The sequence below is a fragment of the Cyrtonyx montezumae genome, unplaced genomic scaffold, assembly GCF_038088225.1.
Source record: "Cyrtonyx montezumae isolate F1298 unplaced genomic scaffold, pur_monq_1.0 scaffold_37, whole genome shotgun sequence".
NCBI classification, from domain to species: domain Eukaryota; kingdom Metazoa; phylum Chordata; class Aves; order Galliformes; family Odontophoridae; genus Cyrtonyx; species Cyrtonyx montezumae.
Window position 1 is genome coordinate 1,594,512 of NW_027072042.1, and position 13,384 is coordinate 1,607,895.

Below are 13,384 nucleotides of genomic sequence, written 5' to 3' on the forward strand. Positions count from 1 at the left end.
CCCTCCGGTACCTGCGGCGGCTCCGCTGCCGGGGGGGTGCGGGGGGGGCTCGGCTTCCGCTTCCGAGTGCGGGGCGGAGCGGTACGGAGTGTCACAGAGCGAGATGCTGCGGGGCGGCACGGCGCGGCGCGGCACGGAATGGCACAGAGCATATACGGCACGGCACGGCACGGCACGGCACACATACAGCACGGCACGGGATGGCACAGCACACATACAGCACGGCACGGGATGGCACGGCACGGCACGGAGTGGCACAGAATGGCACGGCACACATACAGCACGGCACGGGATGGCACGGCACGGCACGGAGTGGCACAGAATGGCACGGCACATATACAGCACGGCACGGCACGGCAATGTATAGCATACATACAGCATGGCACGGCGCAGAATAGCATGGGACAGATGGGTGGTCCCAGCACCCCCCGGTATGTGGGGGTCGGTGCCACGGGGACACTGCAGCCCCACGGGGCGCCCACGTCAGCTGAGCCGTGCCACGCGCACACCGAGCACGGCACAGTGCGGGTGCAGAGCGGCACAGCGCAGTGTGAGCACCAAGACCCCCCTGCCCCCCCCCCCCGCACCCCTCAGTGCCACATCCCCCCCACAATTCCTGAACGTTCCCAGGGACGGTGACCCCCCCTCCCGCCCCTCCCCCCTTTCTTCAGTGAAGGAATTGCTCCTAAAATATCTGATCTGAGTACACATGGCCCAGTACAGCCCAGTATAGCCCAGTACAGCCCAATAGAGCCCAGTAAGGCCCAGTAGAGCCCAGTACATCCCAGTACAGCCAAGTACAGCCCCGTACATCCCAGTACAGCCCAGTAGAGCCCAGTACAGCCCAGTATATCCCAGTAGAACCTAGTGCAGCCCAGTAGAACCCAGTACAGCCCAGTAGAACCCAGTGCAGCCCAGTACATCCCAGTAGAACCCAGTACATCCCAGTAGGGCCCAGTGCAGCCCAGTGGAGCTCAGTACATCCCAGTACAGCTGAGTACAGCCCCGTACATCCCAGTACAGCCCAGTACAGCTGAGTACAGCCCCGTACATCCCAGTACAGCCCAGTAGAACCCAGTGCAGCCCAGTACATCCCAGTAGAACCCAGTACATCCCAGTAGAGCCCAGTGCAGCCCAGTGGAGCTCAGTACATCCCAGTACAGCCGAGTACAGCCCAGTACATCCCAGTACAGCCCAGTACAGCTGAGTACAGCCCCGTACATCCCAGTACATCCCAGTACAGCCGAGTACAGCCCCGTACATCCCAGTACAGCCCAGTAGAACCCAGTGCAGCCCAGTACATCCCAGTAGAACCCAGTACATCCCAGTAGAGCCCAGTACATCCCAGTACAGCCCAGTCGCGCTGACCCCCGCCCCCACACTGCGGCTCGGACGGCGCGGGGCGGGGGCTGCAGTGCTTTTATTGCTCCCTGGGGGCGGGGGCCGCGCTCACTGCGCGCAGCGGAACAAATCGGCCGCGATGCTGCGCGGGGCCGAGGGCCGACGTGCGGACAGCAGCTCGGCCACGTCCGCGTAGCGGTGGTAGCTGTCCCCGCGCAGCACGTAGACGCCGTCGGCCGTGCACATGGCCCCGTCCACGCCGTCGTGGGGCAGAGGCTGCGGTTCGTCCGCTCGCCGTGGGCTCTGCGTCAGATCCACGCGCCGCACGCGGTCCCCTGTGGGAGCAGAACCGTCACCCGGTGCCGCGGGGACCCCTGCTCCGCCCCGAGGATCCCCGCCCCGCGCCCGGTGCCCACCTGTGATGACGTAGAGCTCCGCGGACCCAGGGCAGGTGAAGGCGGCGTCCGCCGCGGGGACCCCCAGCTCCTCCTGCAGAGCCCGGGGGTACCCCTCCACCCGCCGGTGGCCCTGACCCGAGAGGTAGATGGACACCTGCGAGCCCTGCACAGAGCACATGGGCGTGGGAAAGGTCACGGGTGGACGCAGGGCCGTGGGGTCGGGCAGTGGCAGGGACTGCCAGGAGTCAGGGATGTGGGGATGTGGGGCAGCCCCCCAGATGGGGCCATGTGGTGTGGATCGGAGGCAGAGGGGACACGGACGGCCCAGGAGCAGCCGCGGAGGGGCAGTGCTGTGCCGCCGCTCCCTGCCCTCCTCCCTGAACCGCGGTGCCAGGCGATGTCCCCGAGCAGCACCGCCCCTGGGGGCCCCACCTGGATCAGGTACATGCGCTTATCCCAGGAGAAAGCGGCATCCACGTCGCCCTGCAGGCCCGGCCAGCTGTGCTCCTGCGGCCACGCGTGCCACCCATCCCTCCACGAGTCGAGCCGGAACGCCAGCCCACCTGTGGGACGCATCAGCACCGCCTCCCCACAGTCCCGCGGCCCACGCCCCTCCCCCCCCCCAATCCCCGTGCCCCTCACCACGGAAGGCGTAGATGCGGCCGCTGTCGTCGGAGGTGATGGCCTGGAAGGGCCGCCCGCTGCAGCGCTCACCCGCACCGCCCCAGGAGGCGTTCCCGTGTCCTGCGGGATGGGGACAGCGCTGACACCGGGGTGGGGGATGGGAATGGGGCGGGGGTGGGGACGGGATGGGAATGGGGCGGGGACGGGGGACTCCAGCACGGCCGGAGGGGCCTCCACTGCACGGAGAGGACCTGAGGGTCCCTTGGCCACCTGGGGCTGGGACCCCGGGTCCTGCAGGAGGGGCTCCCCCAGGGTGTGGGTCACAGGAGTGGGTTATGAGGGTGCGGATCCGTGGGATGACGTCCCGAGGGTATGGGTCCGTGGGTGCCCAGGGTGGGACCCCGGAGTGCAGCCAGGAGGTGTCCCCGGGGTGTCACAAGGCTGCAGGTCCCAGGGGGAGCCTCACCTCGGCCGGGGCAGGGGATGAAGTAGTCACGGAGATCTCGGGGGTACCCGGGGGGCACCTCCCCGGTGCGGGGGTTGAAGCGCTGGAAGCGGGTGCCCCGCAGGCAGTAGTAGCGCTCCAGCCAACGCAGCGCTGCGTCGCACGGCCCCAGCTCCGGCCACGAGTGTTCTTTCGTCATCCGCAGCTCCACGTCGAAGGAGAACACGGCTCCCCCTGCGCATGGGAGCGGAACGGCACCGCGCGGCTCACGTGGGGCGGCACGGCTCAATACGGAGCGGCACGGCCCCGCACCCCGCACCCCGCACCCCGCTCACCCTTGAAGAAGAGCACGGTCTCCCCGCCGCACTCCTCGGGGTGACACTCCACAGCGGCATCCACATCTCCGGGGACCCCCGGGAACTCATCCCCGATGCGCCGGGGGAAACCAGGGCGCAGCTTCCCCCCGGCATAGGACCAGACCTTCTCGCCCTGCAATGCCCCCCCCCCCCGCCCCACAGCTTCAGACCCACAGCTCTCAGCTCTGCCCATCCCCACGGGAAAGGCCCTGGGAGAGATCCCCGGCACTCAGACAAAGGGTCGGGACCTCGGGACCACCTTCTTCATGGGCAGCCATGGATGTACACACAGGAGCAGCTCCCCCACACCCAGGAGCAGTCCAGGATACCCAGCCCGGGACTCCCCGCCCCAGCACCCCCAGCTCGGGACCCCTTAGCCCGGACCCCCATCTCGGGACTGTGCCTGGAAGAGGTAGAGGTTCTGGTGCTCCTCGGGGTGATCTCGGCGGTGGATGCGCAGCGCTGCGTCCACGGGGCCCTCCAGCTCCGGCCAGGACGCGGCCAGGGGACGGCTGTGGAGCTGGGGATCCTCCCGCGAGGTCTCCCACACGTCCCCTCCTGGGCAGGAGCACTGTGCTAGCCCCACAGCACTGCCCCACAGCCCCCATGCCACCCCAGCCCATCTTCATCCCTCATTTATCTGCATTCCCCATATTCCCTGATCCCTACAGATTCCATCTCCTCCATTACCCACAGTCGCCATCCCCATTCCCCATTCCCTCATTCCCACATTCCAGTGCCACGTTTCCCCCCCCCACCTTTCCCACATCCCCTCCTTTTCTCTCCCCTTCCCCCACTCCGTTTGCCCTACAGCCCATTACCCCCTCCTCGTGCCATCTCAACCTCCCCCTACCACATCTCCCCCCACCCCCACCCCCCAGCCCCCGCCGTACCTCTGAAGAAGAGCATGGTGCCGTTCTCACTCAGCGTCGCAGCATCAAAGCCGCCCTCATCCCCACAGATCTGAACCAGAGCTGTGGGGGGGGGAAGGGGTCAGGTTGGCACAGACCCCCCCAGTGCTGCCCGCAGCTCTGCAGCAGCCGCGGTGACCCTCTCCCCCCGCCTTCCTCCCCCCATTTTCTCACCGGTGTCATTGCTGGGGGACTCAGCCCCATGGTGGTGCCCATCTGCAGGTGCGTGGGGTTTCTGTTGTGTCCTGGGGGGGGGGGGGAGGGGCAGCACCGAGGGTCACAGCACATCTCATGCAGACCCTCGTGTCGAAAAACTCATCCACCCCACGCACCCCCCTCTCCCATACACCCCCGCCCCCTTATTGCAGCACCAACGCTCTGCGTAACCCCCCCCGCCACCCCACCGTCCCACTGCAGCCCCGACGCCCTTTGCTCCCCCCCCCAGGGCCCCGTGCACGCACTGCCCCACTCACAGCGGCCGTCCGTCCGCCACGACGAGCAGTGCCACGAGGCACAGCGCGGCCGTGGACCCCCCCATGGTGCGTGGGGGCACCGCCGCCGCCGCCGCCGCTTTAAGTGCGCTCCGCGGGGGGGGGGGAGGGGTTCGCACCACCTCCGGGAGCGTTGTGCAACGCGGGGGGGTCAGGGCCGGGGCAGCGCGGGCGGGGGGGGGCACGGACACCTCAGGGCAGCGCAGGTGGGGCTGGAGCCGTCCCAACCGCTTCCTATCAATCAGCCGCCCCCCCCTCCCCCCCCTGCTGGGAAATGTTTGCTCGAGCACGGCGGGCGGGGAAAGGGTGGGGGGGGAGCAGCGCGACCCATACCGGGATGTGGCGAGGAGGGGCCGAACCCACAGCCCCGCAGAGCGGAGCCCCCGCACCCACGGTCCCCTCTCCCCCCCCCCATAGCCCCGCATCAATCGGCCCCCACGAACGCTGCCCCCCCCTCCCCAAGATGCGGTCCTCTCCGAACATTTATGTATTTATTTATTATGTATTGATTTGTACATACACCGCGCGTGGGGGCTGCGGGCCTCCCCTGCCCCCCCCTCCCCCACAGCCTCCCCCCGCCCCCCCCACGCACCCCTGGGAGCACCACCGCGTCGGTGTGTGTGTGTGTGTGTGTGCGTGGGGGGGGGGGGGGGGTCACGGCCCCGCTCCGCGCCACGCGGGGATAAAGTGCAGCGCGGGGGGGGGGCGGCCCCGGCGCGGGGTCACTGCAGGTAGCGGTACGCCTTGAAGCAGTGGTTGCCCGAGTCCGCCACCACCACGTGCCCGTCCGACGTGAGCGCCAGCCCCTGCGGGCCGTACAGCGGGTCCGCCGCCGTGTTGATGTACGACAGGAACGAGCCCGCGCTGTCAAACACCTGCGGGACCCCCGCGGCGTCACGGCGACGTCACACCCAGCACAGCACCCACGGACCCGTCCCCGCCCCACTCATCTCCATGGGCACACACACACATCCCCCTACCGCCCCCCCCCCCCCCCGCACACCCACCCTATGGGCACCCACACACCCCACTCATCCCCCATAGGCACCCACACACCCCACTCATCCCCTACAGCCCCCCCCATGGGCACACTCCCCATCCCAGCTCCACTGTCCCCATGAGCACACAGACCCCATCCCCACCCCACTGCCCCCACCCCCCCCGTCCCTACATCATCCCCATGGCTTTACCGACCCCACCCGTGCCCCACTCCCAACGACCCCACGAACGACTCTGTGACCCTGACAACTCCACCGCCGGACTGGATGGGGCTCCTGCAGCCTTAACTACGGCTCAGCCCCAATTTGGGGCCACGCACCCACTCCGAGCACGGACCCACTGCCACTGCTGGGCCGTGGGAGTGGGGCGGGACCCACCTGGATGCGGCTGTTGCCCCAATCGGCCACGATGATGTTCCCGTTGGCATCCACGGCCACGCCGGTGGGCGCGTTGAACTGCCCGTTGCCCTCCCCGTGCGACCCAAACTTGAAGAGGAACTCTCCGTCCGCGTTGTACACCTGGGGGGGGGAGAGGGGGGTGTCCCCGAGGGGCGTCACCGCGGGACGGGGGGATGGGCGCAGCCGTGGGATGGGGGGATGGGCGCAGCTGTGGGATGGGGGGATGGGCGCAGCCGTGGGATGGGGGGATGGGCGCAGCCGCTGCGCCGCGCTCACCTTCACCGAGTGGTTGTGGAAATCCGTCACCACGATCTCGTTTTTGTTGTTGACCGCCACGAAGTGTGGCCCTGGAGGAGCGGCGCTGAGAGGGGACGGGGGCACCGGGACCCGTCCGTGAGGTTAATGTGCGCGGCAGCGTTAGTGCAGGCGGTGCCCGGCCCTGGGGAGCGCAGAGCTGGGGGACCCAGCACCCGACCCCCGCGGCAGAACCCGGAGACACGGCCAGGACCCGGGGCTGGGACCCAGAGCCCAAACCCAAAGCCCAGCACCCAGAACCAAGACTGAGAAACAGGCCCAAGGACTAGGAGCCAGAACTGGAGCCCAGAACCGAGGCTCCAGCACTCAGGGATGGAAGCCAGATCCCAGATCCTAGAAATGGAAAGCGGAGTCCAGCAGCACCGGACCGTGACCCAGAACTGGGACCTAGAACCTCAGCCCAGAACTGAGGCACAGAATGGGGACCTAGAACTCAAGCCCACAGACTTGCACCCAAAGTCTGAATCCAGAATCGTGAAACTAGGAGCCGAGCCCAGAGCCCAGTACAGAATTCAGAACTTGGACCTATATCTCAGCCCTGGGACACAGCACTGAGCACCAGAATCAAGACTCAAAACGAGAACCCAGAGCTGGGAGCTGGAACTAGAACCTAGAACACATCTCAGGGCCCAGAAACCGCCATCCAGGACACAGAGCTCCAGCAACAGAGCCAGAACCAGAACTCAAACCAAGATTCAGAACCAGGACCCAGAACTGGAGCTTAGATCTTAGACCCAAAACTAGAACCAAGAGCCTGGCACACAGCAGAGGAACCAGAGCCAAGAACCAGGACCCAGAACTGGAGCCTAGGACCTGATCCAGCTCCAGAGCCCAGGACACAGAGCTGCAATCCGAGCCCAGAGCCCGTGCCGGGCTCAGCTCCACCCCCACCCCCACCCCTGGGCGTGGCGGTACCACGGGTCGGGTCGGGTCGGGTCCTGGCAGCGCAGTACTCACCCGGCCCCGAGCGGCATGCAGTAAGGAGGAGGGCCGTGCCCGTGGTATTACCATCGAGTGTACCTGCAAACTGCCGCTCGGCCGTGCCGCGGCTGCCGAACTTGGTGACCAGCTTGCCGTTGGACTGGAAGATGAAGACGCAGCACGCCTTGTTGTCCACCACGATGATGTGTCCGTTGCGGTCCACCGCGACGCCCTTGGGGCCCAGCAGCCGCCCCGCGCCGATCTTCGTCTGCGGGAGGGGCGGGGGCATCAGCGCGTTCCCCGCGCCCGCCCACCCCTCCCCCCCCGGCCCGGCCCCCCCCTCACCTTGAACTTGCCCTCGGGGGAGAAGATGCTGACCCAGCGGTTGTCGTAGTCGGCGATGATGATATCCCCGTTCATGTCCACGGTGACGCCGGTCGGGCGCTGCAGCTGCCCCGGGGAGCGGCCGCGGACGCCGAAGCGCAGCCGGAACTGCCCCTCGTTGGAGAACACCTACGGGGCGGAGGGGCGGGGGGTGGGGGCGGGGAGTGGGGGGGGCCGAGCCGGGCCGAGAGGGGGGTGGGGGCGGGGGGCTCCTACCTGCACGCATTGGTTATTGCTGTCGGCCACCACGATGCGGCCGCTGCTGGAGGTGGAGATGCCCTGCAGGTTGGTGAATTCGCCCTTCTCCCGCCCGCGGGTCCCTGCGTGGGACGCACGGGCGTCAGCGCCGCGCCGCACCGCACCTCCGCCGTCCCCGCGGCGGCGGCGGCGCCGCTCACGCACCCACGCGGAAGATGAGCTCGTCCTCGATGGGGTTCTCCTTCTTCTTGCCGCTGCTGTACATGCTGGAGGGCCGGCGCACCGCCTTCTGCCGGATGTGGCCGCTGCTGGGCGACTTGACGCGGCGCTTCACGTCGTCCGGGGACGGCGGCACGTCGCTGGCTTTGACGGCGCGCACGCGGAAGGGGCTCCCGCGGATGGGCTGCCCGTACAGCGCGATGGACAGCTGGAAGTCGCCCTCGGCGCGCGGCGTGTACAGCAGCTCGTAGGTGCCGTTCTTGTTGTCCTGCACCTCGCTCTCGGCCGCGCCGCCGTCCGGCCCCGTCACGGCGAAGCGCAGGCAGGCGCTGCCGCTGCGCACCAGCTCGCCGTCCTTGTCCTTGGTGGTGACGCTGAGCGACGCGGGCTGCCCCACCACCGCGTGCCGCAGCCCCTCGCCCGTGGCCACCGTCTTGTGCGCGGTGGCGCTGGTGGTGATCAGCACGCCCAGGTTGAGGATGGATTTGCGCACGCCGTCGGTCTCCACCACGTAGTCCAGCTGGTCGTTCTCGTGCGGGTGCTCGGGGAACTCCTGGCTGGCCAGCGCGCTCAGCCGCTCGCTCATCTGCTTGCGCACCAGCAGCACCTCGGGCGCCGTGCCGTGGTGCAGCGCCTGCTCCGTGAACGCGCAGCTGCTCAGGATGTTCTCCTGGCCCTGGCGCAGCACCTCCAGCTGCGCCTGGAGCACCTGCGGACCGGGAGGTGTCAGCGTGCCCGCAGTGCCCTGCAGGACCGTGCCGTGCCGTGCAGGGCCAAGCAGTGCCATGCAGCACCGTGCCATGCCGTGCTGAGCCAAGCAGTGCCATGCAGCACCGTGCCATGCCATGCAGCACCGTACCATGCAGTGCCATGCAGCACCGTGCCATGCCGTGCTGAGCCAAGCAGTGCCATGCAGCACCGTGCCATGCCATGCAGCACCGTACCATGCAGTGCCATGCAGCACCGTGCCATGCCGTGCCATGCCGTGCAGCACCGTGCCATGCAGTGTCATGCTGTGCAGCACCGTGCCATGCAGTGCCATGAAGCACTGTGCCGTGCCGTGCAGGGCCAAGCAGTGCCATGCAGCATCATGCCATGCCATGCCATGCCATGCCATGCCATGCCATGCCATGCCATGCCATGCCATGCCATGCCATGCAGCACTGTGCAGTGCCATGCAGCACCGTGCCATGCAGTGCCATGCCGTGCAGCACCGTGCCATGCAGTGCCATGCCATGTAGCACCGTGCCATGCAGTGCCATGCCGTGCAGCACTGTGCCATGCAGCACTGTGCCATGCCATGCCATGCCATGCAGCACTGTGCCATGCAGTGCCATGCCATGCCATGCAGCACCGTGCCATGCAGAGCCATGCCGTGCAGCACCGTGCCATGCCATGCAGCACCATGCCATGCAGTGCCATGCCGTGCAGTGCCGGGCCATGCAGTGCCATGCTGTGCAGCGCCGTGCCATGCCGTGCAGCACTGTGCCATGCTGTGCAGCACTGTGCCATGCAGTGCCATGCCGTGCAGCACTGTGCCATGCAGTGCCATGCCATGCAGCACTGTGCCATGCCGTGCAGCACTGTGCCATGCAGTGCCATGCCATACAGTGCCATGCCGTGCAGCACTGTGCCATGCAGTGCCATGCCATGCAGCACTGTGCCATACCGTGCAGCACTGTGCCATGCAGTGCCATGCCGTGCAGCACTGTGCCATGCAGTGCCATGCCGTGCAGCCGTGCCATGCAGCGCTGCAGCTCCAGCAGCACTACCTTCTGCTTGGCCCCGCAGATGGCCTCCAGGTCGCGCACCAGCAGCCCCTTGCGCTGCTGCAGGGCCCTCTCGAGCTCCTCGAAGGTACTGCCGATCTCGGACACCGCCTCGTTCTTGCGCTCCACCAGCTGCTGGCTGATCTCCGACACCAGCGCGATGGCGGCCGCCAGCTGCGGGAGCCTGCGGAGCCGGCGCTGGGCACGGAGGGGCGGCCGCCGGCCCGGCACCCCCCGCGCCCCCCACCCTCACTGCCCTACCTGCCGCGGATGGCGTCCAGCTGCTGCTGCAGGGCCGCCTTGTGCTGCTCCACGACGTCGCGCAGCGGCACGGTGACGTGCTCCCGGTGCTCCCCCTCGGTGCACTCGCGGCACATGGCGGTCTCGCAGGACTCGCAGTAGAACTCCATCACCTGAGGCAGCGGCACACCCCCCCCTCCCTCAGGGACCCCTTCGGCGGCACAACCCCCTCCCCTCCGCCGCCACCACCCACCTTGCCCTCGTGGTTGGGGCAGGACAGGGGCTGCCCGGTGACGGCACTGACGGGGTCCAGCCCCGGGCCGGGGTGGGGGCCGCGGCTGTCGGGGTCGCGCTGCAGCACTTCCATCAGGTTGGTGATGAAGAAGTTGTTCTGCAGGGCCGCCACGCCGCGCTCGGGCAGGATGGAGGTCTGGCGGCACACGGGGCAGGACAGGGTCAGGCTCTGGGGCGGGATATAGTTCTGGAGACACCTGGGGCAGAACGGGGACAACGAGAGGGTCAGGGCCGCCCGCGGGCAGCGAGAGGGGCGGCGGGCACCGGGGGGGTGGGGAGGAAGGGGGAGGAGGGCTGCACCACGGTGCAGTGGGGGGCACAAGGTGGGATGGAGGGATGGGGATGGGTGAAGATGGACGGATGGGCGCTCTGGAGCAAATGGGGAAGGAGGGGAGGAAGGGTCTGGAAGGGTGGAGAGAGAGATGGCGAAGCTGCACCACAGTGCTTCAGGGTGCATGGGACAGGAGCGGAGGAAGGGGCTGGGGGAGCAGATGGAGGGACGGGGCTGTGTCATGGTGCACTCGGGTGTGTGGGACAGGGCTGGGGGGGTCCGATGGTGGAAGGACGGACAGACGGGGGCCGTGATGGGGTGCACTGGGGTGTGTAGGGGGAGCAAGGGATGGGGCTGGTGGGGTGGCAGATGGTGAGATGGACAGGGGCTGTGCCAGAGTGAATCAGAGTTCACGTGGCGGGAGCATGGGGCAGGGTCAGGAGTTGGACAGGATGGGCAGGGATGGGGACACAGCCCACGGAAAGCTGGTCATGAGACCTCGACGTGGGGCCACGGACAGACAGGCAGACAGAAGGATGGATAGGACAGGGCCATGCCAGACAGAATCAGGGGAGTGCCAGGGGTGGGCAGGGGCCTGGGGGGGCACAGAGAAAGCATATGTCAGTACAGAGTCCCCAGCCATGCTACAGCCCTCCTCTCCCCCTCCCCATCCCGATCCCACACTGTGGGGCAGGAACATCCCTTCAGCCACAGCCCACATCACGGGGGCTATGAGGCCACAGGGGCCTTAGGACCCCCCGGGATGAGTGAGGGGCCCCATCTTGTGCTGGAGGCATGCGGGGGGATACAGGGGGTGCAGGTGGGGCACAGGGCGGTGGGAACGTGGTCAGGCCCTTTTCGGAGGCAGCAGGGATGCAAAGAGGTGCAGTGAGGGCTCAGCAGGACACAGTGGGACACGGCAGCTCCAGCCCAGATCCTGCAGGAGCTGCAGGAAGGCAGGGAATGCTGCGGGCAAAGCAGTGGGGCCCGGCAGGGAAGCAGTGTGAACGCCGTGGAGCGCAGTGACCACGCTCACCTGCAGGAGGTGCGGTGGGGGATGCCCTGAGGACGCAGTACACATGCAGTAAGTGGGTGCAGCTGGGGTCAGGGCGCAGCAGAGGGGCACAAGGAGAGACACAGTGGGACACAACGGATTTTGGGGGTTCAGACACTCAGTGCAGGCACTGGGGGTGCAGTGGGGCTCTTCTCGCTAGAAGTCCTCAGGGAAAATGCTTTGGCGGATGCGGTGCAGCACATGGGGGGGAATGCAGTAGGGATGCAGCAAAGATGCAGTCAGAGGCAGCAGGGCACAGCAGGAATGCAGCGAGGGACGTGCAGCACGGCCAGCGTACGGCAGGGATGCAGTAAGGGTGCAGCGGAGGTGCAGCGGGGGTGGAGCGAGGTGCAGCAGGGATGCAGTGGGCATGCAAAGGAGGTGAAGTGGCGACGCGGTGGGCAAAGCACCGAGGGACACGCGGCAGGGCCAGGACGCGGCAGGAACGCAGCGGGGACGCAGAGGGGATGCAGTGTGAGCAGCCGCGATGCGGCGCAGCGCTGGGGGGCGGCGGGGTGGTCCTCACCTCTCACAGAAGGTGTGCAGGCACGGCAGCACCTTGGGGTTGCGGTAGCGGTCGAGGCAGATGCTGCACACCAGGAACTGTTTGTCAATCTGCCGCACCACCGGGCTGGCGCTGGCCTCCCGCTTCGCCATGGCGGCGTCCCCGAGGCCCCGCGGCGCTCAGCCTGCGGGCGGGGCTGTCAGCGAGCGCCGGGCCCCGCACCGCGCCCCGCACCGCGCCCGCTCGCAGCCGCACCGCCGGCGAAACGGGAGCGGTCCTCGGTCCGGAGCGACCCCGCCCGTCCGGCACCGCTCACCCCGAGCGCCGCACCGCTGCCCCCGCAGCGCTCCCACCCGCCCCGCGGCCGCCCCCTCCCCACGCGCCGTGACCGGGACCTTCACCCCCCTCCACGGGCGCCGCCGCCCCCCAGCGACCCGCACCGCCTCGCCCCCCCCCCCCCTCCCGCCCCCGGCCCCGCTCTCGCTCACGGCGCTGCGGCGGCCCCGCGGCTGCAGGCCCCGGCGCGGCCCCGCCCCGACGGCCATTGTGCGGGCCCGGCACCGCGACGTCACCACCCGTCCCCGCCCCGGGTGGGGCGCGGGGCACCGGCACCGGGATGGGATGGGATGGGATGGTGCGGCGCGGCCCCCACCGCGGTGCCGACCCGCGCCCGCTCCCCCGGCGGAGCTCACCCCCCCGCACGGCGCTGCCCGCGGCTCCGCAGCCCCCGCACGGCCCCGGCCCCACCCGTTCCAGCCGTGTCCCGGCCGCCCGCCCCGCCCCGCGGCCGCGCTGTCACCTTCCAGCCCGGCTCGGCTCGGCTCGGCTCGGCTCGGCACGGCTCGGCACGGCTCGGCTCAGCCCCCGGCGCGGGCAGCCGGGGCCGGCGGGGCGGCAGCGCGCATCGCCGCGGCTCGGCTCAGCCCAGCCCGGCCCGGCTCGGCACGGTTCGGTTCGGTTCGGCCCGGCCCGGCGCGGCGGGGACTGCGCCAGGGCTGGGCGCGCTCCGCAGCCGCATCTGCCCGAGCGGCGCGCACCACTGCGGGGGGGGCGCGGCCCCGCGCGTTCCCGCGGCGGCGCGAGAGGAGCCCTCCCCCCCCGTGACCGCCCCCCCGTGGCTCTCAGCGCCCGAGGAACCGCTCGGAACCCCCAGCGGGAACGGAGCGAGGGGTCCCCACGCGCGGTCACGGCGAAACCGCACCGAATGCCCCCTCCACAGCCACCAATGGTCTCGCCCGGGCTGTGGCTCTG

General features: G+C 68.8%; 2 protein-coding genes across 3 annotated transcripts; both read right to left on the reverse strand.

The window, feature by feature from the left end:
- Positions 1-1,348: 1,348 nt before the first annotated feature.
- HPX (hemopexin) lies at positions 1,349-4,651 on the reverse strand. The gene is made up of 10 exons (XM_065745718.1): positions 4,549-4,651; positions 4,250-4,320; positions 4,058-4,138; positions 3,568-3,722; positions 3,144-3,297; positions 2,830-3,042; positions 2,382-2,483; positions 2,172-2,302; positions 1,758-1,902; positions 1,349-1,676 (listed from the first exon to the last, which is right to left on the reverse strand). The coding sequence occupies exons 1-10, from the start codon at positions 4,611-4,613 to the stop codon at positions 1,450-1,452; spliced, it is 1,344 nt and encodes a 447-aa protein (XP_065601790.1). The 5' UTR covers positions 4,614-4,651; the 3' UTR covers positions 1,349-1,449.
- Positions 4,652-5,179: 528 nt separating this feature from the next.
- On the reverse strand, positions 5,180-12,372 carry TRIM3 (tripartite motif containing 3). 2 transcript variants are annotated; one of them, XM_065745741.1, is made up of 11 exons: positions 12,155-12,372; positions 10,263-10,500; positions 10,031-10,182; positions 9,773-9,953; positions 7,986-8,709; positions 7,800-7,903; positions 7,545-7,712; positions 7,287-7,467; positions 6,240-6,310; positions 5,943-6,083; positions 5,180-5,441 (listed from the first exon to the last, which is right to left on the reverse strand). In XM_065745741.1, exons 1-11 carry the CDS (start codon positions 12,283-12,285, stop codon positions 5,289-5,291), a joined length of 2,244 nt encoding a protein of 747 aa, XP_065601813.1. In that variant the 5' UTR covers positions 12,286-12,372; the 3' UTR covers positions 5,180-5,288. The 2 variants fall into 2 exon arrangements, with proteins under 2 accessions (XP_065601813.1, XP_065601814.1); XM_065745742.1 differs by having other exon boundaries at positions 7,299-7,467; positions 12,155-12,371.
- Positions 12,373-13,384: the final 1,012 nt, after the last annotated feature.